At 55.9% G+C, this 27,568-nt stretch overlaps 3 protein-coding genes across 3 annotated transcripts; 1 reads left to right on the plus strand and 2 right to left on the minus strand.

The window, feature by feature from the left end:
* Positions 1-414: 414 nt before the first annotated feature.
* On the minus strand, positions 415-18,109 carry LOC310888027 (uncharacterized protein; the record flags this gene model as incomplete). Its single annotated transcript, XM_083814355.1, has 2 exons — positions 17,878-18,109; positions 415-2,953 (listed from the first exon to the last, which is right to left on the minus strand). The coding sequence occupies exon 2, from the start codon at positions 2,719-2,721 to the stop codon at positions 415-417; it is 2,307 nt and encodes a 768-aa protein (XP_083670481.1). The 5' UTR covers positions 2,722-2,953; positions 17,878-18,109.
* Positions 13,610-16,078, minus strand: LOC310888062 (uncharacterized protein). Its single transcript, XM_083814441.1, has 6 exons — positions 15,720-16,078; positions 15,476-15,535; positions 15,306-15,370; positions 14,797-14,866; positions 14,580-14,626; positions 13,610-14,307 (listed from the first exon to the last, which is right to left on the minus strand). Exons 1-6 carry the CDS (start codon positions 15,966-15,968, stop codon positions 14,172-14,174), a joined length of 627 nt encoding a protein of 208 aa, XP_083670567.1. The 5' UTR covers positions 15,969-16,078; the 3' UTR covers positions 13,610-14,171.
* Positions 15,967-17,458, plus strand: LOC310888028 (tubulin alpha-1A chain-like; the record flags this gene model as incomplete). Its single annotated transcript, XM_083814356.1, has 2 exons — positions 15,967-15,999; positions 16,044-17,458. The coding sequence occupies 2 exons, from the start codon at positions 15,967-15,969 to the stop codon at positions 16,941-16,943; spliced, it is 933 nt and encodes a 310-aa protein (XP_083670482.1). The 3' UTR covers positions 16,944-17,458.
* Positions 18,110-27,568: the final 9,459 nt, after the last annotated feature.

Genomic DNA, 27,568 nt, shown 5'->3' on the forward strand with positions numbered 1-27,568 from the left:
ATCCAGCCACCCCTCTAGACCCTGCCTGGTCATACCATCCCCACCACGGTGGGTATGGTGTTCTGGGTCTGCCTGGGATGGACTCAACCTTCCCCACAGCAGCCCATGCAGCACTATGCTCTGTACTTCTGGCTAGAACTGACTTGATATTGCACCAATGTGTTTTGTCTACTGCTGAGCCGTGCTGGCACAGCATCAGGACTCCCACAGCGCCCTCCCTCTGCCACCCCCCAGCCCCAAATCCAGTCGGCTGGCTGTGGGCAAGAGGTGGGGAGGGGGCATTGCCAGGGCAGCTGACCCAAAAAGACCAAAGGGATAGTCCATACGGCAACGTCACGCTCAGCAATAAAAGCTGTGGAAGGGGAGGGAGAAGGGGGGGAGACACAGGGGACACAGATTCCTTGGTCAAGATCTTTATTTATTCCTCCGATTCCTCCGTTTCTTCCTTCCTCTCCTGCTGCAAGATCTCAGCTCATCATCGCTATCCTGCAGGAGATCACGTAGCTCTGGAGGCACAGTTGTCACCAGGTCATCGTCTGAAACTTCTTCTACCAAATTAGAGGGGACAAATCCTCTCGTGCCATCCGTCAGCTCTCCCACAAACCAGCCGTCTTCATCCATGTCTCCATAGACATAAACGTATTCTCCCGCAGTCAGAGGAAGCTCTGCTTCGGGGTGCTCATTAGGACCCTCGAAAGGATCGTAGCTGTATCGAGCTAAAAATTTTCGAAGTTTTAGCGATTCTTCTCCCGAGGACTGCAGGATGAAGGACACATGCTCTGCTCCTGCTTCTTCGTTCCCATGCACAGGGCCCTCGTCTGAAAGAAGGCGGCACCCAGGACTGTTGTGTGCGGCATCTGATGTCGAGGTGCTTGTGTGGGATGCCGGGACCTTGGTTGCCTCCTCAGAAACATCAGAGCTGTCTTCGCGGTTGCAAAGGTCATGGGACTGCTCTGCATAGGCCTGTGCTGTGGGAGAAGATGTCACCTGTGGTAGTCCTGAACCGATACGGTTGGATTCTTTTCTTTTTTCTTGCTCAAGTTGCTGAGAGAGCAGCTCCCATTGTTGACTTTGGTGCTGATTCTCTTTCTCTAATTCTCTCAGCTGCGCTTGAGACGCTTGCGTGTCTTCCTCATGTGTCCTTCTTTGCTCTGCCCAAGCCCTCTGCAAATGCTCAACTTCCTCTTTCTTCTTCTGCAGCAGTCGCCTTGTTTCCTCGAGGTCGTTCTCCTGTTGTTGCCTTCGTCCTGCCAGTTGTCTCATGGCTTTCAGTTCACAACCCAGATCTTGCAGTCGTGTTTGAAGACGTTTGGCCTCTCCGATGGCAGAATTTCGCTGCTCTGTCACTTGCACGAGTTTCCCCTTCAGAGCAGCGTTGTCAGATCGAACCTCGTCTATCCGCTCCTTCTGCCCACGGAGCTGAGAATTTTCTTCTGCGCGCCTGGCATTTTCATTTGTCATCTCTCTCAGACGCACTTTCAGCTCCTCGTACCTTTGCTGCAGTCTTGAGCGTTCCTGATCCAGGTTCCTGTGAGGCCTAAGTTTTTTCCCAGCCTCGGTTTCCGATTCCCCTCTCTGCTGCTGGTCGACCTGCTCTGTCTTTGCAGCAGTCTTTCCAGATTTCAGGTCGGTCTCTTTCAGTTGCCTGGTGTTTTCTTTCAGGTGCTTGGTAAGGAGGCCTAGCATACTAGTCTTCTGCTGGAGCCTCTCCACCTCCTCCCCCAGTTCCAGAGCGCTTTCCTTCCCCAGAAGGCGGGTCTCCTCTTGAAGGACACCGCATTGCCTCTGCAGGTCCTCCAGGGCATGCTGCAGATGAGCTTTCTCCTGCAGCAGCTGGCTGTCTCCACTGCCAGGTGGGCAGGCCTCTTGTTGCGCTGCCACCTGAACACCCACGTCTGTGACCGCCCGCCCGCAGCTCTTCCCTTCTCCCTGGAGGTGAGCTTTTAAGCTGGAGTGGGTTGTCTGCTGCCCTCCTCCCCCAGCAGCACCAGATGCACCGGGGCTCTTCGAAGAGCAGGTCCCGGTGGTCCCTGCGCCCAGGCGAGTCTGCAGGCGGTGCCAGGCCGCAGCCCTGTCTTCGCTGTGGGAGGCAGACGGCCTCCCCTCAGCCTGCTCCAGGATGTACTGCTGGAAGAGCCTTCTCTGCAGTTCCAGTTCATTTTGGAGGCTTACGATGCGGGCGGTCTGCTTGCTGTCCTTCCGCCAGTGGAGCTGCCTGTGGACCTCCTGCAGCTTGCTGCGGGCCTCGCTGCTGCTGCTGCAGCCGTGCCTCACCAGCTCCTCGGCCAGCTCCTGCTGCAGGTCCCGCGCCTGGCGGACGGCGTCGTCCCGCTGCTCTTGGAGCAACTCCTGTGCCTGGCGCCACTCGGCCTCCTTCTCACGCAGCAGCTGACGGATCTCTGTTGCCCGCTGCTTCTGGCTCAGCTCCCACAGCCGCTGCAGCTCCCGTGCCCGTTGCTGCTCCCATCTGGAGCGTAGCTTCTCAGCCAGAAGCTGCCGCTCCTGCTCTGCCATCTTCTTTATCTGGCGGGTTTCATCAGCAAAGCGGCGGTGCAGCTCCTGGGAGTGGAGACGCTCGGCCTCCAGCTGGGCCCGCAGCGCCTCCAGCTCCTGCCTGTGCTCCTCCTGCTGCACAGGCCTGCTGGGGGGTCGCGCTGGGCCCCGACGGGATGAGGGGTGACTGTGCGCCACGGGCCCCTGGCCCACACCACCCCGGATCATGGCTTAAGGATTCAGAACGATGAACGTTCACCAAACGCTGCCAGCAATAGCCACCAGCGATCGCACGGCCTGGACCTCTGAGGGACAGCAGCCTCTGAGCCCTCAGCAGACACCGGCTCCCAGCACCGCGCAGCAGCAGAGGTCGCCTCTGCCACTGGCCCGGCCTGGGCGAGCGCGGCCTTATATAGTGTCCGGGTGATGGCGTCATAGAGGAGGGATGACGTCATATGACCTCGTTAACAACCCTTCTAGGGGTTGTTAACCCTCGTTAACAACCCATGCTAATGGCTGTGTAATGCTGTATGTCATCACTACCACGCTTCCCCCACTAAAGGACAGACGTGGTCCAGACCCGTAAGCTGTGCCCGTGCCTGAGGCCTCACAGACACATTCTCGTTGCGCACCTGCGCGGGGGCTCCGTCTGCACTCGTTAACAACCCTTCACCTCCCTCCTCTGCACCCCTTGCGCTGAGGCTGTCGGGGTGTGTCCGGGCGGGCACGCACCATATAAGGTCATATGGCGTCATCCCTCCTTTATGACGTCATCCCTCCTTTATGACGTCATCACCCGGACACTATATAAGGCCGCGCTCGCCCAGGCCGGGCCAGTGGCAGAGGCGACCTCTGCTGCTGCGCGGTGCTGGGAGCCGGTGTCTGCTGAGGGCTCAGAGGCTGCTGTCCCTCAGAGGCCCAGGCCGTGCGATCGCTGGTGGCTATTGCTGGCAGCGTTTGGTGAACGTTCATCGTTCTGAATCCTTAAGCCATGATCCGGGGTGGTGTGGGCCAGGGGCCCGTGGCGCACAGTCACCCCTCATCCCGTCGGGGCCCAGCGCGACCCCCCAGCAGGCCTGTGCAGCAGGAGGAGCACAGGCAGGAGCTGGAGGCGCTGCGGGCCCAGCTGGAGGCCGAGCGTCTCCACTCGCAGGAGCTGCACCGCCGCTTTGCTGATGAAACCCGCCAGATAAAGAAGATGGCAGAGCAGGAGCGGCAGCTTCTGGCTGAGAAGCTACGCTCCAGATGGGAGCAGCAACGGGCACGGGAGCTGCAGCGGCTGTGGGAGCTGAGCCAGAAGCAGCGGGCAACAGAGATCCGTCAGCTGCTGCGTGAGAAGGAGGCCGAGTGGCGCCAGGCACAGGAGTTGCTCCAAGAGCAGCGGGACGACGCCGTCCGCCAGGCGCGGGACCTGCAGCAGGAGCTGGCCGAGGAGCTGGTGAGGCACGGCTGCAGCAGCAGCAGCGAGGCCCGCAGCAAGCTGCAGGAGGTCCACAGGCAGCTCCACTGGCGGAAGGACAGCAAGCAGACCGCCCGCATCGTAAGCCTCCAAAATGAACTGGAACTGCAGAGAAGGCTCTTCCAGCAGTACATCCTGGAGCAGGCTGAGGGGAGGCCGTCTGCCTCCCACAGCGAAGACAGGGCTGCGGCCTGGCACCGCCTGCAGACTCGCCTGGGCGCAGGGACCACCGGGACCTGCTCTTCGAAGAGCCCCGGTGCATCTGGTGCTGCTGGGGGAGGAGGGCAGCAGACAACCCACTCCAGCTTAAAAGCTCACCTCCAGGGAGAAGGGAAGAGCTGCGGGCGGGCGGTCACAGACGTGGGTGTTCAGGTGGCAGCGCAACAAGAGGCCTGCCCACCTGGCAGTGGAGACAGCCAGCTGCTGCAGGAGAAAGCTCATCTGCAGCATGCCCTGGAGGACCTGCAGAGGCAATGCGGTGTCCTTCAAGAGGAGACCCGCCTTCTGGGGAAGGAAAGCGCTCTGGAACTGGGGGAGGAGGTGGAGAGGCTCCAGCAGAAGACTAGTATGCTAGGCCTCCTTACCAAGCACCTGAAAGAAAACACCAGGCAACTGAAAGAGACCGACCTGAAATCTGGAAAGACTGCTGCAAAGACAGAGCAGGTCGACCAGCAGCAGAGAGGGGAATCGGAAACCGAGGCTGGGAAAAAACTTAGGCCTCACAGGAACCTGGATCAGGAACGCTCAAGACTGCAGCAAAGGTACGAGGAGCTGAAAGTGCGTCTGAGAGAGATGACAAATGAAAATGCCAGGCGCGCAGAAGAAAATTCTCAGCTCCGTGGGCAGAAGGAGCGGATAGACGAGGTTCGATCTGACAACGCTGCTCTGAAGGGGAAACTCGTGCAAGTGACAGAGCAGCGAAATTCTGCCATCGGAGAGGCCAAACGTCTTCAAACACGACTGCAAGATCTGGGTTGTGAACTGAAAGCCATGAGACAACTGGCAGGACGAAGGCAACAACAGGAGAACGACCTCGAGGAAACAAGGCGACTGCTGCAGAAGAAGAAAGAGGAAGTTGAGCATTTGCAGAGGGCTTGGGCAGAGCAAAGAAGGACACATGAGGAAGACACGCAAGCGTCTCAAGCGCAGCTGAGAGAATTAGAGAAAGAGAATCAGCACCAAAGTCAACAATGGGAGCTGCTCTCTCAGCAACTTGAGGAAGAAAAAAGAAAAGAATCCAACCGTATCGGTTCAGGACTACCACAGGTGACATCTTCTCCCACAGCACAGGCCTATGCAGAGCAGTCCCATGACCTTTGCAACCGCGAAGACAGCTCTGATGTTTCTGAGGAGGCAACCAAGGTCCCGGCATCCCACACAAGCACCTCGACATCAGATGCCGCACACAACAGTCCTGGGTGCCGCCTTCTTTCAGACGAGGGCCCTGTGCATGGGAACGAAGAATCAGGAGCAGAGCATGTGTCCTTCATCCTGCAGTCCTCGGAAGAAGAATCGCTAAAACTTCGAAAATTTTTAGCTCGATATAGCTACGATCCTTTCGAGGGTCCTAATGAGCACCCCGAAGCAGAGCTTCCTCTGACTGCGGGAGAATACGTTTATGTCTATGGAGACATGGATGAAGACGGCTGGTTTGTGGGAGAGCTGACGGATGGCACGAGAGGATTTGTCCCCTCTAATTTGGTAGAAGAAGTTTCAGACGATGACCTGGTGACAACTGTGCCTCCAGAGCTACGTGATCTCCTGCAGGATAGCGATGATGAGCTGAGATCTTGCAGCAGGAGAGGAAGGAAGAAACGGAGGAATCGGAGGAATAAATAAAGATCTTGACCAAGGAATCTGTGTCCCCTGTGTCTCCCCCCCTTCTCCCTCCCCTTCCACAGCTTTTATTGCTGAGCGTGACGTTGCCGTATGGACTATCCCTTTGGTCTTTTTGGGTCAGCTGCCCTGGCAATGCCCCCTCCCCACCTCTTGCCCACAGCCAGCCGACTGGATTTGGGGCTGGGGGGTGGCAGAGGGAGGGCGCTGTGGGAGTCCTGATGCTGTGCCAGCACGGCTCAGCAGTAGACAAAACACATTGGTGCAATATCAAGTCAGTTCTAGCCAGAAGTACAGAGCATAGTGCTGCATGGGCTGCTGTGGGGAAGGTTGAGTCCATCCCAGGCAGACCCAGAACACCATACCCACCGTGGTGGGGATGGTATGACCAGGCAGGGTCTAGAGGGGTGGCTGGACCCCCACTGAAAAAGTCGTCGGGGGGCTGTGGAAAGGCTGCTCAGCCTGTAACTTGTGAAGCTTCTGCTCCCTGCTACGAGCTGCTTGGAAAGGCCCGGCTCTTTCAGAACCCACTTTCCCCTTTGGACCAACGGCCCAGGTGTGCTCGGGGCAGCGGTCTGTGCCAGCTGTGACGCATTTCACACCATTGCTGCTTCTGGAAGCCTGCTGCAGGCCCACCGTGCCTGCTGCCGCCATCGTTCACCCGGCTCTGCCACAAGCACCTTGTTTCTCCTCAGGTGTGGCCTCGAGTGAGCTGTCCCCTCCTGGCTGCCTGCAGGAGAGCTTCAGGGGCCTCAAAGAGAAGGCTCTGCTGGGCTCCGCTGTCACTTTGCCCTTTGGAACAAAAGCGCAAACCTGCGCTCCAGCACCGCCGTCGTGCAGCCATCTGGGAGCACAACCAACAGGCTCCCTGAGAATCCCCCGTGCCCCCCAGCGTGCCCCCCATTTTCACTCGCCTGTGCCCCCACTCCCATATGTCCCCCTTTCCCCTCACTATTTCAACTCCCATGTCCCCACCAGTAGTTTCCCAGTGAGCTACGTCCACGGGGCCTGAGGGAACCGGTGGACTTGCTAAGCCACTGGCCATCATACAGGAGAGGCTGTGGAAGTCTGTTTAAGTAGTTCCCACTGACTGGAGGAGAGGAAACATAGCCCCCATTCTACAAAGGGGAAAATGGAAGACCTGGGAGCTACAAGCCTTCCTCCCTTTGTGGGGGTGCAGAGCCTTCACCACCCTCAGGCGGGAGGCAGAGCTGAGGCAGGGCCGGGCTGGGTGGGGGGGGGCGCTCTGGAAGGTTCTGTGCTGTGGGAGTGCTGGGTGGGGGCACTAGGGGAGGGAACACACGGTGCTGGGGGGCACCCGGGGCACGTAGCTGGGGGTAACTGTGGGGGGGATGCCCTAGAGTAGGAGTTGAACTGGTGAGGGGAAAGGGGGTCATATAGGAGTGGGGGCACACGCAAGTGAAAATGGAGGAGTTCTCCTCCTCCCTGTTAAGGGGGAGCAAAGCTCCCCCCATGGCCTTCCTCCCTTTGTGGGGGTGCACAGCCTTCACCACCCACTGTCCGTCGTACCTGAGAAGTTGTTGCTGAGGGCTATAGAAAATAAGGAGGCGATTGGTGACAGACAACACGGCTTCACTCGGGGCAGATCATGCCTGACAAATCTGGTGCCCTTCTATGATGGGGTTGCAGCATTGGTGGGTAGGGAAAGAGCAACGGACATCATCTACCTGGACTCGTGCAAAGCACTTGCACTGTCCCCCATGATCTCTAAACTGGAGAGGCATGGATCGGATGGACGGACAACTCGGTGGGTAAGGAATTGGCGAGATGGTTGCACTCAAAGAGTAGCGGTCAGAGGCTCAGTGTCCAGGCAGAAACCAGTAACGAGTGGCATTCCTCAGGGATCTGCATATTGACCAGTGGTCAGTAGCACCCAGGGGTGGGTCACTGCCCCCCATACCTGGATTTACCCCACTAAATGCCCTGGTTCAAAGCGCGTCCGTGCTGGCATCTCCTTCGGGCTGCGGGACACGAGCAGGGCCCAGCTGGGCTGTTTGAAATGCATCTTTTACTGTGCCTACAAGCCCTCCAAGCACCCCCGGTGTAGCTCCAGCACCGCCTGTTCCATTCAGTCCAGGGCCTTTGCTGGAGAGCTGCAACTGCAGGGGAAACATCTCCCCTTGGCCTCCCATGGGGCAGGCTGTAGCGTGAGTGTGGGGGGGATGAGGACGACCTGAATGCATGGGGACACCCCAGGCTGGCAGAGCTGATTTCTGCTTGTGCTGTTTATTATTACTGGGATGGAACAGAAGAGGTGTTTTTAGAAACAGAATCCTAGAATGCTTTGAGTTGGAGGGGACCTTAATGACCACTGACCTTAAGGACACCCCCCCCCCAGTGTCGGCTGTAGTGTGCCCCCCCAGGGCAGGCTGTAGTGTGTGAGTGTGGAGAAGAGATCGACACCTGCCTCTGCATTTGTCCTCCTCGGGAAGTTGTAGAAAGCAACGAGGTGAACATGTCTCAAAAAAACAACAAAAAAAAAACCAAACCTGTCTCAAAAGACCGACCTTGCGGTTTGGACAAGAGCCATGGAGCAGCTGAGTCTGTACAAAGGCAGGGGGTCGGCTAGTGGTGATGAAGAAGAGCCACCAACCTTCATCCCCACGACCCCCCGACGACCACCACCAGAAGGCACTGCGCGCGGGGATAGGTTATGCATATGTATAGGCATATTGGGAAACTTCATGCCTATGTAACTCTTTACTGTCTATAACGCAAGCAAGTTGCCGCGTTGGGGTGCGCATGCCTTTGGGAGCTGTCCCGCATGTGCCTGGTGCTGAAATAAACCACATACCTACTTTATAATTCATTTGCTTTGAGTTATCATAGAATCATAGAATATCCTGAGTTGGAAGGGACCCTTAAGGATCATCAAGTCCAACTCTTGATACCGCACAGGTCTACCCAAAAGTTCAGACCATGTGACTAAGTGCACAGTCCAATCTCTTCTTAAATTCAGACAGGCTCGGTGCAGTGACCACTTCCCTGGGGAGCCTGTTCCAGTGTGCAACCACCCTCTCTGTGAAGAACCCCCTCCTGATGTCGAGCCTAAATTTTCCCTGCCTCAGCTTAACCCCGTTCCCGCGGGTCCTGTCACTGGTGTTAATGGAGAAAAGGTCTCCTGCCTCTCGACACCCCCTTACGAGGAAGTTGTAGACTGTGATGAGGTCTCCCCTCAGCCTCCTCTTCTCCAGGCTGAACAGGCCCAGTGACCTCAGCCGTTCCTCGTACGTCTTCCCCTCCAGGCCTTTCACCATCTTCGTAGCCCTCCTCTGTACACTCTCCAACAGTTTCATGTCCTTTTTATACTGTGGTGCCCAGAACTGCACACAGTACTCGAGGTGAGGCCGCACCAGCGCAGAGTAGAGCGGGACAATCACCTCCCTTGACCTACTAGCGATGCCGTGCTTGATGCACCCCAGGACACGGTTGGCCCTCCTGGCCGCCAGGGCACACTGCTGGCTCATATTCAACTTGCTGTCTACCACGACCCCCAGATCCCTCTCTTCTAGGCTGCTCTCCAGCGTCTCATCGCCCAGTCTGTACGTGCAGCCAGGGTTTCCCCGTCCCAGGTGCAGGACCCGGCACTTGCTCTTATTGAACTTCATGCGGTTGGTGATCGCCCAGCTCTCCAACCTATCCAGATCCCTCTGCAAGGCCTTTCCACCCTCATTCGAGTCCACAACTCCTCCAAGTTTGGTGTCATCAGCAAACTTGCTCAAAATACCTTCTATTCCTACATCCAGATCGTTTATAAAAATATTGAAAAGTACCGGCCCTAATATGGAGCCTTGAGGGACCCCACTGGTGACCGCCCGCCAGCCTGACGCAGCCCCATTTACCATAACCCTTTGGGCCCTGCCCGTTAGCCAATTGCTCACCCATTGTATGATGTTTTTATTTAGCTGTATGGTGGACATTTTGTCCAGTAGGATCCTATGGGAAACCATGTCAAAAGCCTTGCTGAAGTCCAAAAAAATCACATCAGCTGGTTTCCCTTGGTCCATCATACGGGTGATCTTATCATAAAAGGAAATCAGGTTAGTTAGGCAGGACCTGCCCTTCACAAACCCATGCTGGCTGGGACCAATGACTGCTTTGTCCCCCAGGTGAGCCTCAAGAAGTTCGAGAACCATCTTCTCCATGATTTTACCAGGCACTGACGTGAGACTGACAGGCCTGTAATTGCTAGGGTCTTCTTTCTGACCCTTCTTGTAAATCGGCACAACATTTGCCAGCTTCCAGTCTACCGGGACCTCTCCAAATTCCCAGGATCATTGAAAAATAATTGAGAGAGGTTCCGCGATGACGTCCGCCAGCTCTTTCAGCACCCGGGGATGAATCCCATCCGGACCCATGGACTTGTAGGGATCCAGGTGGAGTAGCAAATCCCGCACACGTTCAGGGTCGGTTGGGAGTTTGTCATCCCCACCATCCCGGTCCTCTAGCTCAGGGCACCCTGGGTCCCGAAGCCCATCATCGGCATTGAAGACAGAGGCAAAGAAGGCGTTAAGCGTCTCTGCTTTGCCTATGTCATTGTCTGTGAGGAGACCTTCCCTATCAAGGAGCGGCCCTATGTATTCTTTAGTTCTCCTTTTTCCATTCACATATCTGAAAAAGCCCTTTTTATTTTCTCTCACAGACACAGCCAGCTTCAACTCTAGGTGTGCTTTGGCCACACGAATTTTCTGCCTACAAACACGAACAGCATCCCTGTATTCTTTCCATGACACCTGGCCCTCCTTCCAGTAGCGAAACACTCTCTGTTTCCGCCTAATCTCCATTAGAATGTTCCTGGTCAGCCACGCCGGCCTCCTGCCCCGCCTGCCTGACTTGCGATATTTAGGAATTGCTTGATCTTGTGCTTCTAGGAGGCATCGTTTAAAGAATGACCAGCACTGGTGGACATCGAGGCCTTCAAGAGCAGTTTCCCAGGGGACCTTGCTGACTAGTTCCCTGAGCAGCCTGAAGTCCGCTTTCCCCATATCTAGGGAAGAGGTTTTGGTGGCACTTTTCCTTCTGTCACCGTAAATTTTGAACTCAACCACTTCATGGTCGCTTTGACCAAGGCGGCCACCAATCACCACATCTCCCACCAGACCCTCTCTGTTTTCTAGCAACAGGTCTAGGAGGGCACCTTTCCTAGTTGGCTCCGTTAGCACCTGCACCAAGAAGTTATCATCTAGGTGCTTCATGAACCTCCTGGACTTGCTCGTGTCAGCCGTGTGGCACTCCCAGTTAACGTCTGGCAAGTTGAAGTCCCCCATAAGGACAAGGGGAGTTAATCTCGAGGCCTCTCTTAGTTCTGTAAAGAATAATTTATCGGCGCTATCGTCCTGGCCAGGCGGTCTGTAATAGACTCCCACAACGACATCCCCTTTATTCGTTCGTCCCTTGATCCTTACCCAGAGGCTCTCAACTTTGCCATCGCCGACCTGAAGTTCCACACAGTCCAGCCCCTGCTTCACATATATCGCCACCCCACCACCTCGCCTACCCTGCCTGTCCCTCCTGAAGAGCCTGTAACCATCTATCGCAACACCCCAGTCACAGGACTCATCCCACCAGGTTTCGCTTATGCCGATGATATCGTAGTTGCAGTATCGAGTTGTGGAGTTCTTCCACGAATCAGTGTCATAAGCAGCAGTTTTCTATCCAGAGAGGCCTCTGTCTGCTCTCACCTGCTCCAGATCATGCTTACTGCCTGCAGCACTTGCTTGGCACCAACACAGGCAGAGAGCTAGGAGCAGGGCTGAGCGTGAGGGAGAGGCCAAGCCCTGCAGCTGCTGCTTGCAGCTCATCTCTTACTCTCAGGAGCACCGGGAACGGATGGGAACACCTCACTAAGGTGGCCTTGTCCCACGCCAGCGCACACAGCCTGGTCAGAGACGTGACAGATGCAGGAGGGGTTCTGAGAGCAAGCCCATTCCCCAGTATCCCAAGCACGGGGAGAGGAGAGCCGCATGAAGGGAGAGCCAGTGTTGGGCTGGGGCATGAGCCCCCTGTCAGGCTCTTTCTCACCTGCATCTTGTCATAAGTCTTGGCAAAGACTTATGCAAGTCTTTGTCCGAGTCTTTTCAAAATGAGGGGGGTGTAGCTGCTTCTCCCTCAGGCGGTGGTGGCTTCTCCCATTCTCTTGCTTGTCAGAGGCATTCTGGGGTGATGTGGAGCTCCACAAGTGGAAGCGGCTCGGGCACCTGCTTCACAGAGTGCCTGTGGGATGGATGAGCTGTAACTGATGAGAACAGCCCCAAAGGCCTCCAGCCGTGGCCTGCTCCCCTGTACTGCGTCTGGCTGGGATAGAGTTAATATTCTTAATAGCAGCTTGTAAGGTGCTGTGTTTTAGAGCTGTGGCCAAAACGATGCTGGTAGTGCGCTGAAGTTGTTCGCTTTTGCTGACCAGTGTTTGCACAGCATCGAGGCCTTCTCTAGTTCTTTTACACCTATTTTTACACCTATTTACACTATATTTGTCTATTACACCCGCCCCTCGAGTGAATGGCCGTGGGGTGAGCCAGAGGTTGGGAGGAGACATAACCAGGCAGAGCAACCGTACTAACCAACAAGACGTTCCACGCCATGTAATGTCATGCTCAGCAATAAAAGGGTAAAAGAGGGGGTTTAGAGAGTTATGCAACACATCCTTTCCAGGATTGGTCCCATCACTGGGGATCGGTCATTTTAGAATAGAATGGAATAGAATAGCTCGAGTCGGAAGGGATCTTCAAAGATCATCCAGTCCAACAGCTGAACCACTCCAGAGTTAACTAAAAGTTAAAGCTTATTATTGAGGGCATCATCCAAATGCCTCTCGAACACTGACAGGCATGGGGAGTTACCACCTCACCAGGAAGCCTGTGCCAGTGTTTGACCACCCTCATGGTAAGGCAGTTTTTCCTCAGGTACCGTCTGAACCTCTCCTTGCGCAGCTTTGTGCCATTCCCGTGCATCCTTTCGTCGGTTACCAGGGAGAAGAGATCGACACCTGCCTCTGCATTTGTCCTCCTCGGGAAGTTGTAGAAAGCAATGAGGTGGCCTCTTTGCCTTCTCTTCTCCAGCCTAGACAAGCCAGGTGACCTCAGCCTGTCCTCACAGGACGTGGCTTCCAGCCCTTTTGCCAGCTTTGTTGCCCTGCTCCGGACACTTTCAAGGACGTCCACATCCCTTTTGTGTTGTGGAGCCCAGAAGTGCACACAATACTCAAGGTGAGGCTGCACACGTACTAAATACAGCAAGAAAATTAATTATTAATTAATTAATTAAGATAATTAAATGCAGCAAGACAATTAACGGCTGGCTTTACTGGGTTGAATGCACTCCAGAATGCATTTTGCCCTCGTGGCTGCCAGGACTTGGCTGCTGGCTCACACTGAGCCTGCTGTGGAGCTGCACCTCCAGAGCCCGTTCTGCTGAGCTGCTCTCTCCAGCCACTCGTCTCCCAGCCTGTGCTTGCATCCAGCATTACGCTGTCCCAGGGGCAGCACCTGGCATCTTCCGTTGTTGAACTTCATGCCGTTACTAATCTCCCAGTGTGCCAATCTGTCTAGATCCTTCTGCAAAGCCTCTCAGCCCTCCACGGAGTCAACGGTGCCTCCCAGTTTAGTGTCATTGGCAAACCTGCTGAGGACCCATTCCTCTCCTGCACCTAGATCTTTGATAAACATGTTGAAGGTAATTGGCCCCAGAACTGAGCCCTGGGGAAGACCGCTAGAGACTGGCCACCAGCCAGATGTAGCCCCACTCGCTAAGAAACTTGAGGTTGCACGCCAAGAAACGTTTCCCGCATCGGGACAAGAGGTTCCCAGCAGGCCCAACAGACCTCTCATTCGTACAGCAGGCCAGCGTGTATGAGTTGTGCGCTCAGTAGTGCCCAGATAATGATGGGGTGTGCCAGGCCCCTGTGTGCACTGCACCCTGTAAGGCTGGGCTGACTTGTGGTCACACTGACTTCTGTTTGATGCCCTCTGCTAGCCCCACACACTGGTAAGCTGCCAAGCAGCCATTCAGCAGGCATATTTGGCTTTGCTCCATCACTGTTTTCAGCAATAAATCTATTGCTGCTTCTCTCTTAGGAGTGAAGCGCATCATTCCTTTTGCGACACATGGACGAGCACAGATTTCTGAGCTGGGATTCTTGTTGTTTTGTATCGCTCAGAATGGGGTGCATCAAATACCCAGCAGGCCACCAACTGCCCAGCAGCATCATGCAGTCAGCACCAGCCGTGCAGAATGTCTGCGCAGGCCCTTCCCCACTAATAAAAGACCACAGTTTATTGGTAGGGTTATTGATAAAGGGCCACAGTTTATTGGCAGGGTTAGAAGAGAAAGGGTCTTCCCTTTTCTTCAAGGTTCCCTTTTCTTTTCAAAGTTCATCTGGTGGATGGCTTCCAAGGGCAGATGCCAGCCCTGGAGGAAGGATCCAGTGGAGGATGTCCCTCTTCAGCAGGACCAGGATGAGGAAGGCGAGCTGCAGGCCGGCAAAGGACAGCACTAATCTCCTGCAGAACAGAAGAAGGTTCAGACAGAGCCAGGGATAAATTCATCCTCTTTAAACCCTGCCATGGGACCCCGTGCCATGCTGGGAGCAACATGTGCCGCTCAGGATTGGGGTGAGGAACCTGCCTATCCCCCTTGGCTCTGCTGTACTTTGAGGGCCACCCCCCACCTGCTTCCCCAACCCAGGAAACAAAGAAATGCTGAGGCAGTTTATCCTGGAGAGGTCAAAAGCTGCCTAATGCCTTGGGAGCCACGACCTGCGAGAGCAACTCACCGCAGCCAAGTACTGATTCTGTGCCTCCTTGACGCCAACTCTTCATCCTACAGGACAAGGCAAAGCAGGGCCACGTGTTAGGGCACGTGAGCCAGGGAAGGCGTTGGGGGCGCTCAGACCCCCTCCCTCGTTCCCACTGAGGTGAATGGCCCCATGTCCTCTGGGGCCAAGTCCAGACCCTCCCCCCGCAGGCCCACAGCAGGGGTATAGCTCCTACCAGCTGCGCAGCCACCATCTCCTGCATCCAGGTCTTGGGCGCCTCGGCCGCCTGCATCCTCTTCCCCCTGCTACAGACACCACAGAGTTTCTGGGCTGTGAGAAGAGACCTCGGCCAGGACCTCCCCCTTGACTGAGGTGGCCAGGAGGAGCTCAGGGTGCTGCCCAGCCTCTGCTGGAGCAGGGATGAGGCATCTCATTGTCCCAGCACCGCACAAACCCACACTCACCCCCTGCACCCTCTGCCTTCTCCGTGCCCCAGGTCTTGGGGGCACGGGGGGCTCTGACAAGAGGCTGGGAGCTGCTCACAGTCGTGCAGCATTGCTAAAAGGAGTCAAGAGTTGCTCAGAGAAGCTTGGAGCTGCTTAGGAGAAGGCAAAGGGCTCTCCAGAGCAGCCATGAGGAGCTGAAAGGAGCCCCCAAACTGTCTGTGACACGGGTGCCTGGAAGCTGTACAGCTCCTCCCCGCCGTCTACCCCTGGTCGGGGTCAGGGCCCTGTCCCCACTCACCTGGCAGTTTGCGTTTTGAAAACCTCCCTTCTCTCCTGGAGGTTCTTAATCTCCTCCCTCAGAGCCTGGAGAAGCAAAGGATCAGGTTCTGAGACTACCCACACATGCTTGGACGGGGCTTCCCCCCCCCCCCAAACATGTTGATCTCCCCTCCCTCCTGCCCTCAGGACCTTGTTGATACTGGCTCTTTCAGCAACAGCCTCTTCCAGCTCTGCACGTCTCCGTTTGCACTGCAAAGCAACCGGGACAAATTGCACGGAGTCAGGGTGGGAAAGGGCATCCCCAGTCTATCCCCAGGGCTCTGCAAGGCCAGGCCAGAACCAGGGCAGCAAGCACTAAGGCATTCTGGGGATCGCACCACTCCCCAGCAGCTCTGCCCTGCCCCTGTTGGACTTCTGCCTCTGGGTTACAGACCTTTAGGAACTCCTCCAGCGCCGCTTCCACACCAGCCCTTGCCTGAGCGACCTGCGCCAAGACCTCCGCCATGTTCTCCAGGGACTCCTGTGCATGCTCCAGGGACCCCTTCGCACCCTCTGCCTCCATGGCTTCACCTGCACCTGCACCTGGGGGAGCAGCCCTCTTTGTACCCTTCGAGGCGGCCGTGTCACAATGACAACCATGGTGACACCATGGTGACATGGCCACTGCTGCCCACTGGGACATGGCTGCCACTGCTCTGGGGCTGGTGCCAGAAGTGAGCTGTGGAGGGACGCTTCCCAGCCCTCCATTAGCACCCAGGGCTGGGTCACTGCACCCATACCCCTACATCCACTTCCCCCTGGCCACCTATGCCTCTCGGTCGACTACGGCAAGAAGTCCAAGCTGGAGTTCTCCATCTACCCGGCCCCACAGGTCTCCACGGCCGTGGTGGAGCCCTACAACTCCATCCTCACCACCCACACCACGCTGGAGCACTCTGACTGCGCCTTCATGGTGGACAACGAGGCCATCTACAACATCTGCCGCAGGAACCTGGACATCGAGAGGCCCACCTACACCAACCTCAACAGGTTGATAGGCCAGATCGTGTCCTCCATCATGGCCTCCCTGCGCTTCGACGGGGCCCTGAATGTTGACCTGACCGAGTTCCAGACCAACTTGGTGCCGTACCCGCGCATCCACTTCCCCCTGGCCACCTATGCCCCCGTCATCTCGGCCAAGAAGGCTTACCACGAGCAGCTCTCGGTGGCCGAGATCACCAACGCCTGCTTCGAGCCGGCCAACCAGATGGTGAAGTGCGACCCGCGGCACGGCAAGTACATGGCGTGCTGCCTGCTGTACCGCGGGGACGTGGTGCCCAAGGACGTCAACGCCGCCATCGCCACCATCAAGACCAAGCGCAGCATCCAGTTTGCGGACTGGTGCCCGAGTGGTTTCAAGGTGGGCATCAACTGCCTGCCTCCCACGGTGGTGCCCGGGGGGGACCTGGCCAAGGTGCAGCGCGCCGTCTGCATGCTGAGCAACACCACAGCCATCGCCGAGGCCTGGGCCCGCCTGGACCACAAGTTCGACCTGATGTACACCAAGCGTGCCTTTGTGCACTGGTACGTGGGCGAGGGCATGGAGGAGGGGGAGTTCTCGGAGGCGCGGGAGGACGTGGCCGCTGAGAGAGGGAGTTCAGAGAATCTTAGCAAATAGAGATAGAGCGCTGACAGTATTAAACTAGTGGATGCTGCTGAATGTCTTTGCTAACCATTTTGCATCGTGCAAATTAACTGAAGCAAGAAGCCTTGGGCCCCTTACCACGTTTAGTTCCTCATAAGAACGTGAAGTAATCTTAAGAAAGTGGCAGAAATTGGTCCTGCAGTTTGGACAAGAGCCAAGCAGCAACTGAGTCTGCGCAAAGACAAGAGGTCAGCTAGCGGTGGTGAGGAAGAGTCACCAACCTTCATCCCCACAACCCCTGGCGACCACTACCAGGAGACACTGCGCAAGCACAGATGGTAGGAGCTTGTGGAAATGACTTCTTGGATCTAATTTTAATATAAAGCGGGGACAGGTTATGCATATGGAGAGGCTTATTGTGAAACTTCAGGCACATGTAACGCTTTGTTGCATATAACCACGGCAAGTTGCCGCGTCGTGAGAGCACGACTCACGGCTTTGGTGAGACAACCCCCCGTGCTGCCCAGTTCCGAATAAACGTCCAGAGAAGGGCAACGAAGCTGGTGAGGGGTCTGGAGAACAAGTCTTATGAGGAGCGGCTGAGGGAGCTGGCATTGTTCAGCCTGGAAAAGAGGAGGCTCAGGGGTGACCGTATCGTGCTCTATAAGTACCTTAAAGGAGGCTGTAGCGAGGCGGGGGTTGGTCTATTCTCCCACGTGCCTGGGGACGGGACAAGGGGGAACGGACTAAAGTTGCGCCAGGGCAGGTTTCGGTTGGGTATTAATAAGAACTTATTTACCGAAAGGGTTGTTGGGCATCGGAATGGGCTGCCCAGGGAGGTGGTTGAGTCGCCGTCCCTGGAGGCCTTTAAAAGACGTTTAGATGTAGAGCTCGGTGACGTGGTTTAGTGGAGGACTTGTTAGTGTCCGGGTGATGGCGTCATAGAGGAGGGATGACGTCATATGACCTCGTTAACAACCCTTCTAGGGGTTGTTAACCCTCGTTAACAGCCCATGCTAATGGCTGTGTAATGCTGTATGTCATCACTACCACGCTTCCCCCACTAAAGGACAGACGTGGCCCAGACCCGTAAGCTGTGCCCGTGCCTGAGGCCTCACAGACACATTCTCGTTGCGCACCTGCGCGGGGGCTCCGTCTGCACTTGTTAACAACCCTTCACCTCCCTCCTCTGCACCCCTTGCGCTGAGGCTGTCGGGGTGTGTCCGGGCGGGCACGCACCATATAAGGTCATATGGCGTCATCCCTCCTTTATGACGTCATCCCTCCTTTATGACGTCATCACCCGGACACTATATAAGGCCGCGCTCGCCCAGGCCGGGCCAGTGGCAGAGGCGACCTCTGCTGCTGCGCGGTGCTGGGAGCCGGTGTCTGCTGAGGGCTCAGAGGCTGCTGTCCCTCAGAGGTCCAGGCCGTGCGATCGCTGGTGGCTATTGCTGGCAGCGTTTGGTGAACGTTCATCGTTCTCATCCCTTAAGCCATGATCCGGGGTGGTGTGGGCCAGGGGCCCGTGGCGCACAGTCACCCCTCATCCCGTCGGGGCCCAGCGCGACCCCCCAGCAGGCCTGTGCAGCAGGAGGAGCACAGGCAGGAGCTGGAGGCGCTGCGGGCCCAGCTGGAGGCCGAGCGTCTCCACTCGCAGGAGCTGCACCGCCGCTTTGCTGATGAAACCTGCCAGATAAAGAAGATGGCAGAGCAGGAGCGGCAGCTTCTGGCTGAGAAGCTACGCTCCAGATGGGAGCAGCAACGGGCACGGGAGCTGCAGCGGCTGTGGGAGCTGAGCCAGAAGCAGCGGGCAACAGAGATCCGTCAGCTGCTGCGTGAGAAGGAGGCCGAGTGGCGCCAGGCACAGGAGTTGCTCCAAGAGCAGCGGGACGACGCCGTCCGCCAGGCGCGGGACCTGCAGCAGGAGCTGGCCGAGGAGCTGGTGAGGCACGGCTGCAGCAGCAGCAGCGAGGCCCGCAGCAAGCTGCAGGAGGTCCACAGGCAGCTCCACTGGCGGAAGGACAGCAAGCAGACCGCCCGCATCGTAAGCCTCCAAAATGAACTGGAACTGCAGAGAAGGCTCTTCCAGCAGTACATCCTGGAGCAGGCTGAGGGGAGGCCGTCTGCCTCCCACAGCGAAGACAGGGCTGCGGCCTGGCACCGCCTGCAGACTCGCCTGGGCGCAGGGACCACCGGGACCTGCTCTTCGAAGAGCCCCGGTGCATCTGGTGCTGCTGGGGGAGGAGGGCAGCAGACAACCCACTCCAGCTTAAAAGCTCACCTCCAGGGAGAAGGGAAGAGCTGCGGGCGGGCGGTCACAGACGTGGGTGTTCAGGTGGCAGCGCAACAAGAGGCCTGCCCACCTGGCAGTGGAGACAGCCAGCTGCTGCAGGAGAAAGCTCATCTGCAGCATGCCCTGGAGGACCTGCAGAGGCAATGCGGTGTCCTTCAAGAGGAGACCCGCCTTCTGGGGAAGGAAAGCGCTCTGGAACTGGGGGAGGAGGTGGAGAGGCTCCAGCAGAAGACTAGTATGCTAGGCCTCCTTACCAAGCACCTGAAAGAAAACACCAGGCAACTGAAAGAGACCGACCTGAAATCTGGAAAGACTGCTGCAAAGACAGAGCAGGTCGACCAGCAGCAGAGAGGGGAATCGGAAACCGAGGCTGGGAAAAAACTTAGGCCTCACAGGAACCTGGATCAGGAACGCTCAAGACTGCAGCAAAGGTACGAGGAGCTGAAAGTGCGTCTGAGAGAGATGACAAATGAAAATGCCAGGCGCGCAGAAGAAAATTCTCAGCTCCGTGGGCAGAAGGAGCGGATAGACGAGGTTCGATCTGACAACGCTGCTCTGAAGGGGAAACTCGTGCAAGTGACAGAGCAGCGAAATTCTGCCATCGGAGAGGCCAAACGTCTTCAAACACGACTGCAAGATCTGGGTTGTGAACTGAAAGCCATGAGACAACTGGCAGGACGAAGGCAACAACAGGAGAACGACCTCGAGGAAACAAGGCGACTGCTGCAGAAGAAGAAAGAGGAAGTTGAGCATTTGCAGAGGGCTTGGGCAGAGCAAAGAAGGACACATGAGGAAGACACGCAAGCGTCTCAAGCGCAGCTGAGAGAATTAGAGAAACAGAATCAGCACCAAAGTCAACAATGGGAGCTGCTCTCTCAGCAACTTGAGCAAGAAAAAAGAAAAGAATCCAACCGTATCGGTTCAGGACTACCACAGGTGACATCTTCTCCCACAGCACAGGCCTATGCAGAGCAGTCCCATGACCTTTGCAACCGCGAAGACAGCTCTGATGTTTCTGAGGAGGCAACCAAGGTCCCGGCATCCCACACAGGCACCTCGACATCAGATGCCGCACACAACAGTCCTGGGTGCCGCCTTCTTTCAGACGAGGGCCCTGTGCATGGGAACGAAGAATCAGGAGCAGAGCATGTGTCCTTCATCCTGCAGTCCTCGGAAGAAGAATCGCTAAAACTTCGAAAATTTTTAGCTCGATATAGCTACGATCCTTTCGAGGGTCCTAATGAGCACCCCGAAGCAGAGCTTCCTCTGACTGCGGGAGAATACGTTTATGTCTATGGAGACATGGATGAAGACGGCTGGTTTGTGGGAGAGCTGACGGATGGCACGAGAGGATTTGTCCCCTCTAATTTGGTAGAAGAAGTTTCAGACGATGACCTGGTGACAACTGTGCCTCCAGAGCTACGTGATCTCCTGCAGGATAGCGATGATGAACTGAGATCTTGCAGCAGGAGAGGAAGGAAGAAACGGAGGAATCGGAGGAATAAATAAAGATCTTGACCAAGGAATCTGTGTCCCCTGTGTCTCCCCCCCTTCTCCCTCCCCTTCCACAGCTTTTATTGCTGAGCGTGACGTTGCCGTATGGACTATCCCTTTGGTCTTTTTGGGTCAGCTGCCCTGGCAATGCCCCCTCCCCACCTCTTGCTCACAGCCAGCCGACTGGATTTGGGGCTGGGGGGTGGCAGAGGGAGGGCGCTGTGGGAGTCCTGATGCTGTGCCAGCACGGCTCAGCAGTAGACAAAACACATTGGTGCAATATCAAGTCAGTTCTAGCCAGAAGTACAGAGCATAGTGCTGCATGGGCTGCTGTGGGGAAGGTTGAGTCCATCCCAGGCAGACCCAGAACACCATACCCACCGTGGTGGGGATGGTATGACCAGGCAGGGTCTAGAGGGGTGGCTGGATCCCCACTGAAAAAGTCGTCGGGGGGCTGGGAATGATGGGGAAGGGTCTGGATGGTGTGGTGGGAGCTCCTACGCTCACCCAAGTGAGCAAGCAGTATGAGTGTTCTCCAAGGGATGTCAGCTCTGCGCGTGCATGCGCCGGTCAATCTCTAGGGGTGAGAGCACAGCGTGGCCAGCTCCACAGCTCGCTTTGGAGCCTCCTTTTTCCTTCATTCTCGGTCACAATGGTGACCAAGACTCTGCTTTACGCGGCTTGTGGAAAGGCTGCTCAGCCTGTAACTTGTGAAGCTTCTGCTCCCTGCTACGAGCTGCTTGGAAAGGCCCGGCTCTTTCAGAACCCACTTTCCCCTTTGGACCAACGGCCCAGGTGTGCTCGGGGCAGCGGTCTGTGCCAGCTGTGACGCATTTCACACCATTGCTGCTTCTGGAAGCCTGCTGCAGGCCCACCGTGCCTGCTGCCGCCATCGTTCACCCGGCTCTGCCACAAGCACCTTGTTTCTCCTCAGGTGTGGCCTCGAGTGAGCTGTCCCCTCCTGGCTGCCTGCAGGAGAGCTTCAGGGGCCTCAAAGAGAAGGCTCTGCTGGGCTCCGCTGTCACTTTGCCCTTTGGAACAAAAGCGCAAACCTGCGCTACAGCACCGCCGTCGTGCAGCCATCTGGGAGCACAACCAACAGGCTCCCTGAGAATCCCCCGTGCCCCCCAGCGTGCCCCCCATTTTCACTCGCCTGTGCCCCCACTCCCATATGTCCCCCTTTCCCCTCACTATTTCAACTCCCATGTCCCCACCAGTAGTTTCCCAGTGAGCTACGTCCACGGGGCCTGAGGGAACCGGTGGACTTGCTAAGCCACTGGCCATCATACAGGAGAGGCTGTGGAAGTCTGTTTAAGTAGTTCCCACTGACTGGAGGAGAGGAAACATAGCCCCCATTCTACAAAGGGGAAAATGGAAGACCTGGGAGCTACAAGCCTTCCTCCCTTTGTGGGGGTGCAGAGCCTTCACCACCCTCAGGCGGGAGGCAGAGCTGAGGCAGGGCCGGGCTGGGTGGGGGGGGGCGCTCTGGAAGGTTCTGTGCTGTGGGAGTGCTGGGTGGGGGCACTAGGGGAGGGAACACACGGTGCTGGGGGGCACCCGGGGCACGTAGCTGGGGGTAACTGTGGGGGGGATGCCCTAGAGTAGGAGTTGAACTGGTGAGGGGAAAGGGGGTCATATAGGAGTGGGGGCACACGCAAGTGAAAATGGAGGAGTTCTCCTCCTCCCTGTTAAAGGGGAGCAAAGCTCCCCCCATGGCCTTCCTCCCTTTGTGGGGGTGCACAGCCTTCACCACCCACTGTCCGTCGTACCTGAGAAGTTGTTGCTGAGGGCTATAGAAAATAAGGAGGCGATTGGTGACAGACAACACGGCTTCACTCGGGGCAGATCATGCCTGACAAATCTGGTGCCCTTCTATGATGGGGTTGCAGCATTGGTGGGTAGGGAAAGAGCAACGGACATCATCTACCTGGACTCGTGCAAAGCACTTGCACTGTCCCCCATGATCTCTAAACTGGAGAGGCATGGATCGGATGGACGGACAACTCGGTGGGTAAGGAATTGGCGAGATGGTTGCACTCAAAGAGTAGCGGTCAGAGGCTCAGTGTCCAGGCAGAAACCAGTAACGAGTGGCATTCCTCAGGGATCTGCATATTGACCAGTGGTCAGTAGCACCCAGGGGTGGGTCACTGCCCCCCATACCTGGATTTACCCCAGTAAATGCCCTGGTTCAAAGCGCGTCCGTGCTGGCATCTCCTTCGGGCTGCGGGACACGAGCAGGGCCCAGCTGGGCTGTTTGAAATGCATCTTTTACTGTGCCTACAAGCCCTCCAAGCACCCCCGGTGTAGCTCCAGCACCGCCTGTTCCATTCAGTCCAGGGCCTTTGCTGGAGAGCTGCAACTGCAGGGGAAACATCTCCCCTTGGCCTCCCATGGGGCAGGCTGTAGCGTGAGTGTGGGGGGGATGAGGACGACCTGAATGCATGGGGACACCCCAGGCTGGCAGAGCTGATTTCTGCTTGTGCTGTTTATTATTACTGGGATGGAACAGAAGAGGTGTTTTTAGAAACAGAATCCTAGAATGCTTTGGGTTGGAGGGGACCTTAATGACCACTGACCTTAAGGACACCCCCCCCCCAGTGTCGGCTGTAGTGTGCCCCCCCAGGGCAGGCTGTAGTGTGTGAGTGTGGAGAAGAGATCGACACCTGCCTCTGCATTTGTCCTCCTCGGGAAGTTGTAGAAAGCAACGAGGTGAACATGTCTCAAAAAAACAACAAAAAAAAACCAAACCTGTCTCAAAAGACCGACCTTGCGGTTTGGACAAGAGCCATGGAGCAGCTGAGTCTGTACAAAGGCAGGGGGTCGGCTAGTGGTGATGAAGAAGAGCCACCAACCTTCATCCCCACGACCCCCCGACGACCACCACCAGAAGGCACTGCGCGCGGGGATAGGTTATGCATATGTATAGGCATATTGGGAAACTTCATGCCTATGTAACTCTTTACTGTCTATAACGCAAGCAAGTTGCCGCGTTGGGGTGCGCATGCCTTTGGGAGCTGTCCCGCATGTGCCTGGTGCTGAAATAAACCACATACCTACTTTATAATTCATTTGCTTTGAGTTATCATAGAATCATAGAATATCCTGAGTTGGAAGGGACCCTTAAGGATCATCAAGTCCAACTCTTGATACCGCACAGGTCTACCCAAAAGTTCAGACCATGTGACTAAGTGCACAGTCCAATCTCTTCTTAAATTCAGACAGGCTCGGTGCAGTGACCACTTCCCTGGGGAGCCTGTTCCAGTGTGCAACCACCCTCTCTGTGAAGAACCCCCTCCTGATGTCGAGCCTAAATTTTCCCTGCCTCAGCTTAACCCCGTTCCCGCGGGTCCTGTCACTGGTGTTAATGGAGAAAAGGTCTCCTGCCTCTCGACACCCCCTTACGAGGAAGTTGTAGACTGTGATGAGGTCTCCCCTCAGCCTCCTCTTCTCCAGGCTGAACAGGCCCAGTGACCTCAGCCGTTCCTCGTACGTCTTCCCCTCCAGGCCTTTCACCATCTTCGTAGCCCTCCTCTGTACACTCTCCAACAGTTTCATGTCCTTTTTATACTGTGGTGCCCAGAACTGCACACAGTACTCGAGGTGAGGCCGCACCAGCGCAGAGTAGAGCGGGACAATCACCTCCCTTGACCTACTAGCGATGCCGTGCTTGATGCACCCCAGGACACGGTTGGCCCTCCTGGCCGCCAGGGCACACTGCTGGCTCATATTCAACTTGCTGTCTACCACGACCCCCAGATCCCTCTCTTCTAGGCTGCTCTCCAGCGTCTCATCGCCCAGTCTGTACGTGCAGCCAGGGTTTCCCCGTCCCAGGTGCAGGACCCGGCACTTGCTCTTATTGAACTTCATGCGGTTGGTGATCGCCCAGCTCTCCAACCTATCCAGATCCCTCTGCAAGGCCTTTCCACCCTCATTCGAGTCCACAACTCCTCCAAGTTTGGTGTCATCAGCAAACTTGCTCAAAATACCTTCTATTCCTACATCCAGATCGTTTATAAAAATATTGAAAAGTACCGGCCCTAATATGGAGCCTTGAGGGACCCCACTGGTGACCGCCCGCCAGCCTGACGCAGCCCCATTTACCATAACCCTTTGGGCCCTGCCCGTTAGCCAATTGCTCACCCATTGTATGATGTTTTTATTTAGCTGTATGGTGGACATTTTGTCCAGTAGGATCCTATGGGAAACCGTGTCAAAAGCCTTGCTGAAGTCCAAAAAAATCACATCAGCTGGTTTCCCTTGGTCCATCATACGGGTGATCTTATCATAAAAGGAAATCAGGTTAGTTAGGCAGGACCTGCCCTTCACAAACCCATGCTGGCTGGGACCAATGACTGCTTTGTCCCCCAGGTGAGCCTCAAGAAGTTCGAGAACCATCTTCTCCATGATTTTACCAGGCACTGACGTGAGACTGACAGGCCTGTAATTGCTAGGGTCTTCTTTCTGACCCTTCTTGTAAATCGGCACAACATTTGCCAGCTTCCAGTCTACCGGGACCTCTCCAAATTCCCAGGATCATTGAAAAATAATTGAGAGAGGTTCCGCAATGACGTCCGCCAGCTCTTTCAGCACCCGGGGATGAATCCCATCCGGACCCATGGACTTGTAGGGATCCAGGTGGAGTAGCAAATCCCGCACACGTTCAGGGTCGGTTGGGAGTTTGTCATCCCCACCATCCCGGTCCTCTAGCTCAGGGCACCCTGGGTCCCGAAGCCCATCATCGGCATTGAAGACAGAGGCAAAGAAGGCGTTAAGCGTCTCTGCTTTGCCTATGTCATTGTCTGTGAGGAGACCTTCCCTATCAAGGAGCGGCCCTATGTATTCTTTAGTTCTCCTTTTTCCATTCACATATCTGAAAAAGCCCTTTTTATTTTCTCTCACAGACACAGCCAGCTTCAACTCTAGGTGTGCTTTGGCCACACGAATTTTCTGCCTACAAACACGAACAGCATCCCTGTATTCTTTCCATGACACCTGGCCCTCCTTCCAGTAGCGAAACACTCTCTGTTTCCGCCTAATCTCCATTAGAATGTTCCTGGTCAGCCACGCCGGCCTCCTGCCCCGCCTGCCTGACTTGCGATATTTAGGAATTGCTTGATCTTGTGCTTCTAGGAGGCATCGTTTAAAGAATGACCAGCACTGGTGGACATCGAGGCCTTCAAGAGCAGTTTCCCAGGGGACCTTGCTGACTAGTTCCCTGAGCAGCCTGAAGTCCGCTTTCCCCATATCTAGGGAAGAGGTTTTGGTGGCACTTTTCCTTCTGTCACCGTAAATTTTGAACTCAACCACTTCATGGTCGCTTTGACCAAGGCGGCCACCAATCACCACATCTCCCACCAGACCCTCTCTGTTTTCTAGCAACAGGTCTAGGAGGGCACCTTTCCTAGTTGGCTCCGTTAGCACCTGCACCAAGAAGTTATCATCTAGGTGCTTCATGAACCTCCTGGACTTGCTCGTGTCAGCCGTGTGGCACTCCCAGTTAACGTCTGGCAAGTTGAAGTCCCCCATAAGGACAAGGGGAGTTAATCTCGAGGCCTCTCTTAGTTCTGTAAAGAATAATTTATCGGCGCTATCGTCCTGGCCAGGCGGTCTGTAATAGACTCCCACAACGACATCCCCTTTATTCGTTCGTCCCTTGATCCTTACCCAGAGGCTCTCAACTTTGCCATCGCCGACCTGAAGTTCCACACAGTCCAGCCCCTGCTTCACATATATCGCCACCCCACCACCTCGCCTACCTTGCCTGTCCCTCCTGAAGAGCCTGTAACCATCTATCGCAACACCCCAGTCACAGGACTCATCCCACCAGGTTTCGCTTATGCCGATGATATCGTAGTTGCAGTATCGAGTTGTGGAGTTCTTCCACGAATCAGTGTCATAAGCAGCAGTTTTCTATCCAGAGAGGCCTCTGTCTGCTCTCACCTGCTCCAGATCATGCTTACTGCCTGCAGCACTTGCTTGGCACCAACACAGGCAGAGAGCTAGGAGCAGGGCTGAGCGTGAGGGAGAGGCCAAGCCCTGCAGCTGCTGCTTGCAGCTCATCTCTTACTCTCAGGAGCACCGGGAACGGATGGGAACACCTCACTAAGGTGGCCTTGTCCCACGCCAGCGCACACAGCCTGGTCAGAGACGTGACAGATGCAGGAGGGGTTCTGAGAGCAAGCCCATTCCCCAGTATCCCAAGCACGGGGAGAGGAGAGCCGCATGAAGGGAGAGCCAGTGTTGGGCTGGGGCATGAGCCCCCTGTCAGGCTCTTTCTCACCTGCATCTTGTCATAAGTCTTGGCAAAGACTTATGCAAGTCTTTGTCCGAGTCTTTTCAAAATGAGGGGGGTGTAGCTGCTTCTCCCTCAGGCGGTGGTGGCTTCTCCCATTCTCTTGCTTGTCAGAGGCATTCTGGGGTGATGTGGAGCTCCACAAGTGGAAGCGGCTCGGGCACCTGCTTCACAGAGTGCCTGTGGGATGGATGAGCTGTAACTGATGAGAACAGCCCCAAAGGCCTCCAGCCGTGGCCTGCTCCCCTGTACTGCGTCTGGCTGGGATAGAGTTAATATTCTTAATAGCAGCTTGTAAGGTGCTGTGTTTTAGAGCTGTGGCCAAAACGATGCTGGTAGTGCGCTGAAGTTGTTCGCTTTTGCTGACCAGTGTTTGCACAGCATCGAGGCCTTCTCTAGTTCTTTTACACCTATTTTTACACCTATTTACACTATATTTGTCTATTACACCCGCCCCTCGAGTGAATGGCCGTGGGGTGAGCCAGAGGTTGGGAGGAGACATAACCAGGCAGAGCAACCGTACTAACCAACAAGACGTTCCACGCCATGTAATGTCATGCTCAGCAATAAAAGGGT

This window comes from Anser anser (assembly GCF_964211835.1).
Source record: "Anser anser genome assembly, chromosome: 30".
Lineage (NCBI taxonomy): Eukaryota > Metazoa > Chordata > Aves > Anseriformes > Anatidae > Anser > Anser anser.

Excerpts from the sequence above, each read along its gene's own strand:
- LOC310888062 (XM_083814441.1), bottom strand. The coding sequence starts at position 15,968 with ATGTCCCAGTGGGCAGCAGTGGCCATGTCACCATGGTGTCACCATGGT. Across the intron at positions 15,371-15,475 it reads AAAGAGCCAGTATCAACAAG|GCTCTGAGGGAGGAGATTAA; the intron begins GTCCTGAGGGCA and ends TTGCTTCTCCAG. Across the intron at positions 14,308-14,579 it reads AGAATCAGTACTTGGCTGCG|GAGATTAGTGCTGTCCTTTG; the intron begins GTGAGTTGCTCT and ends TCTGTTCTGCAG.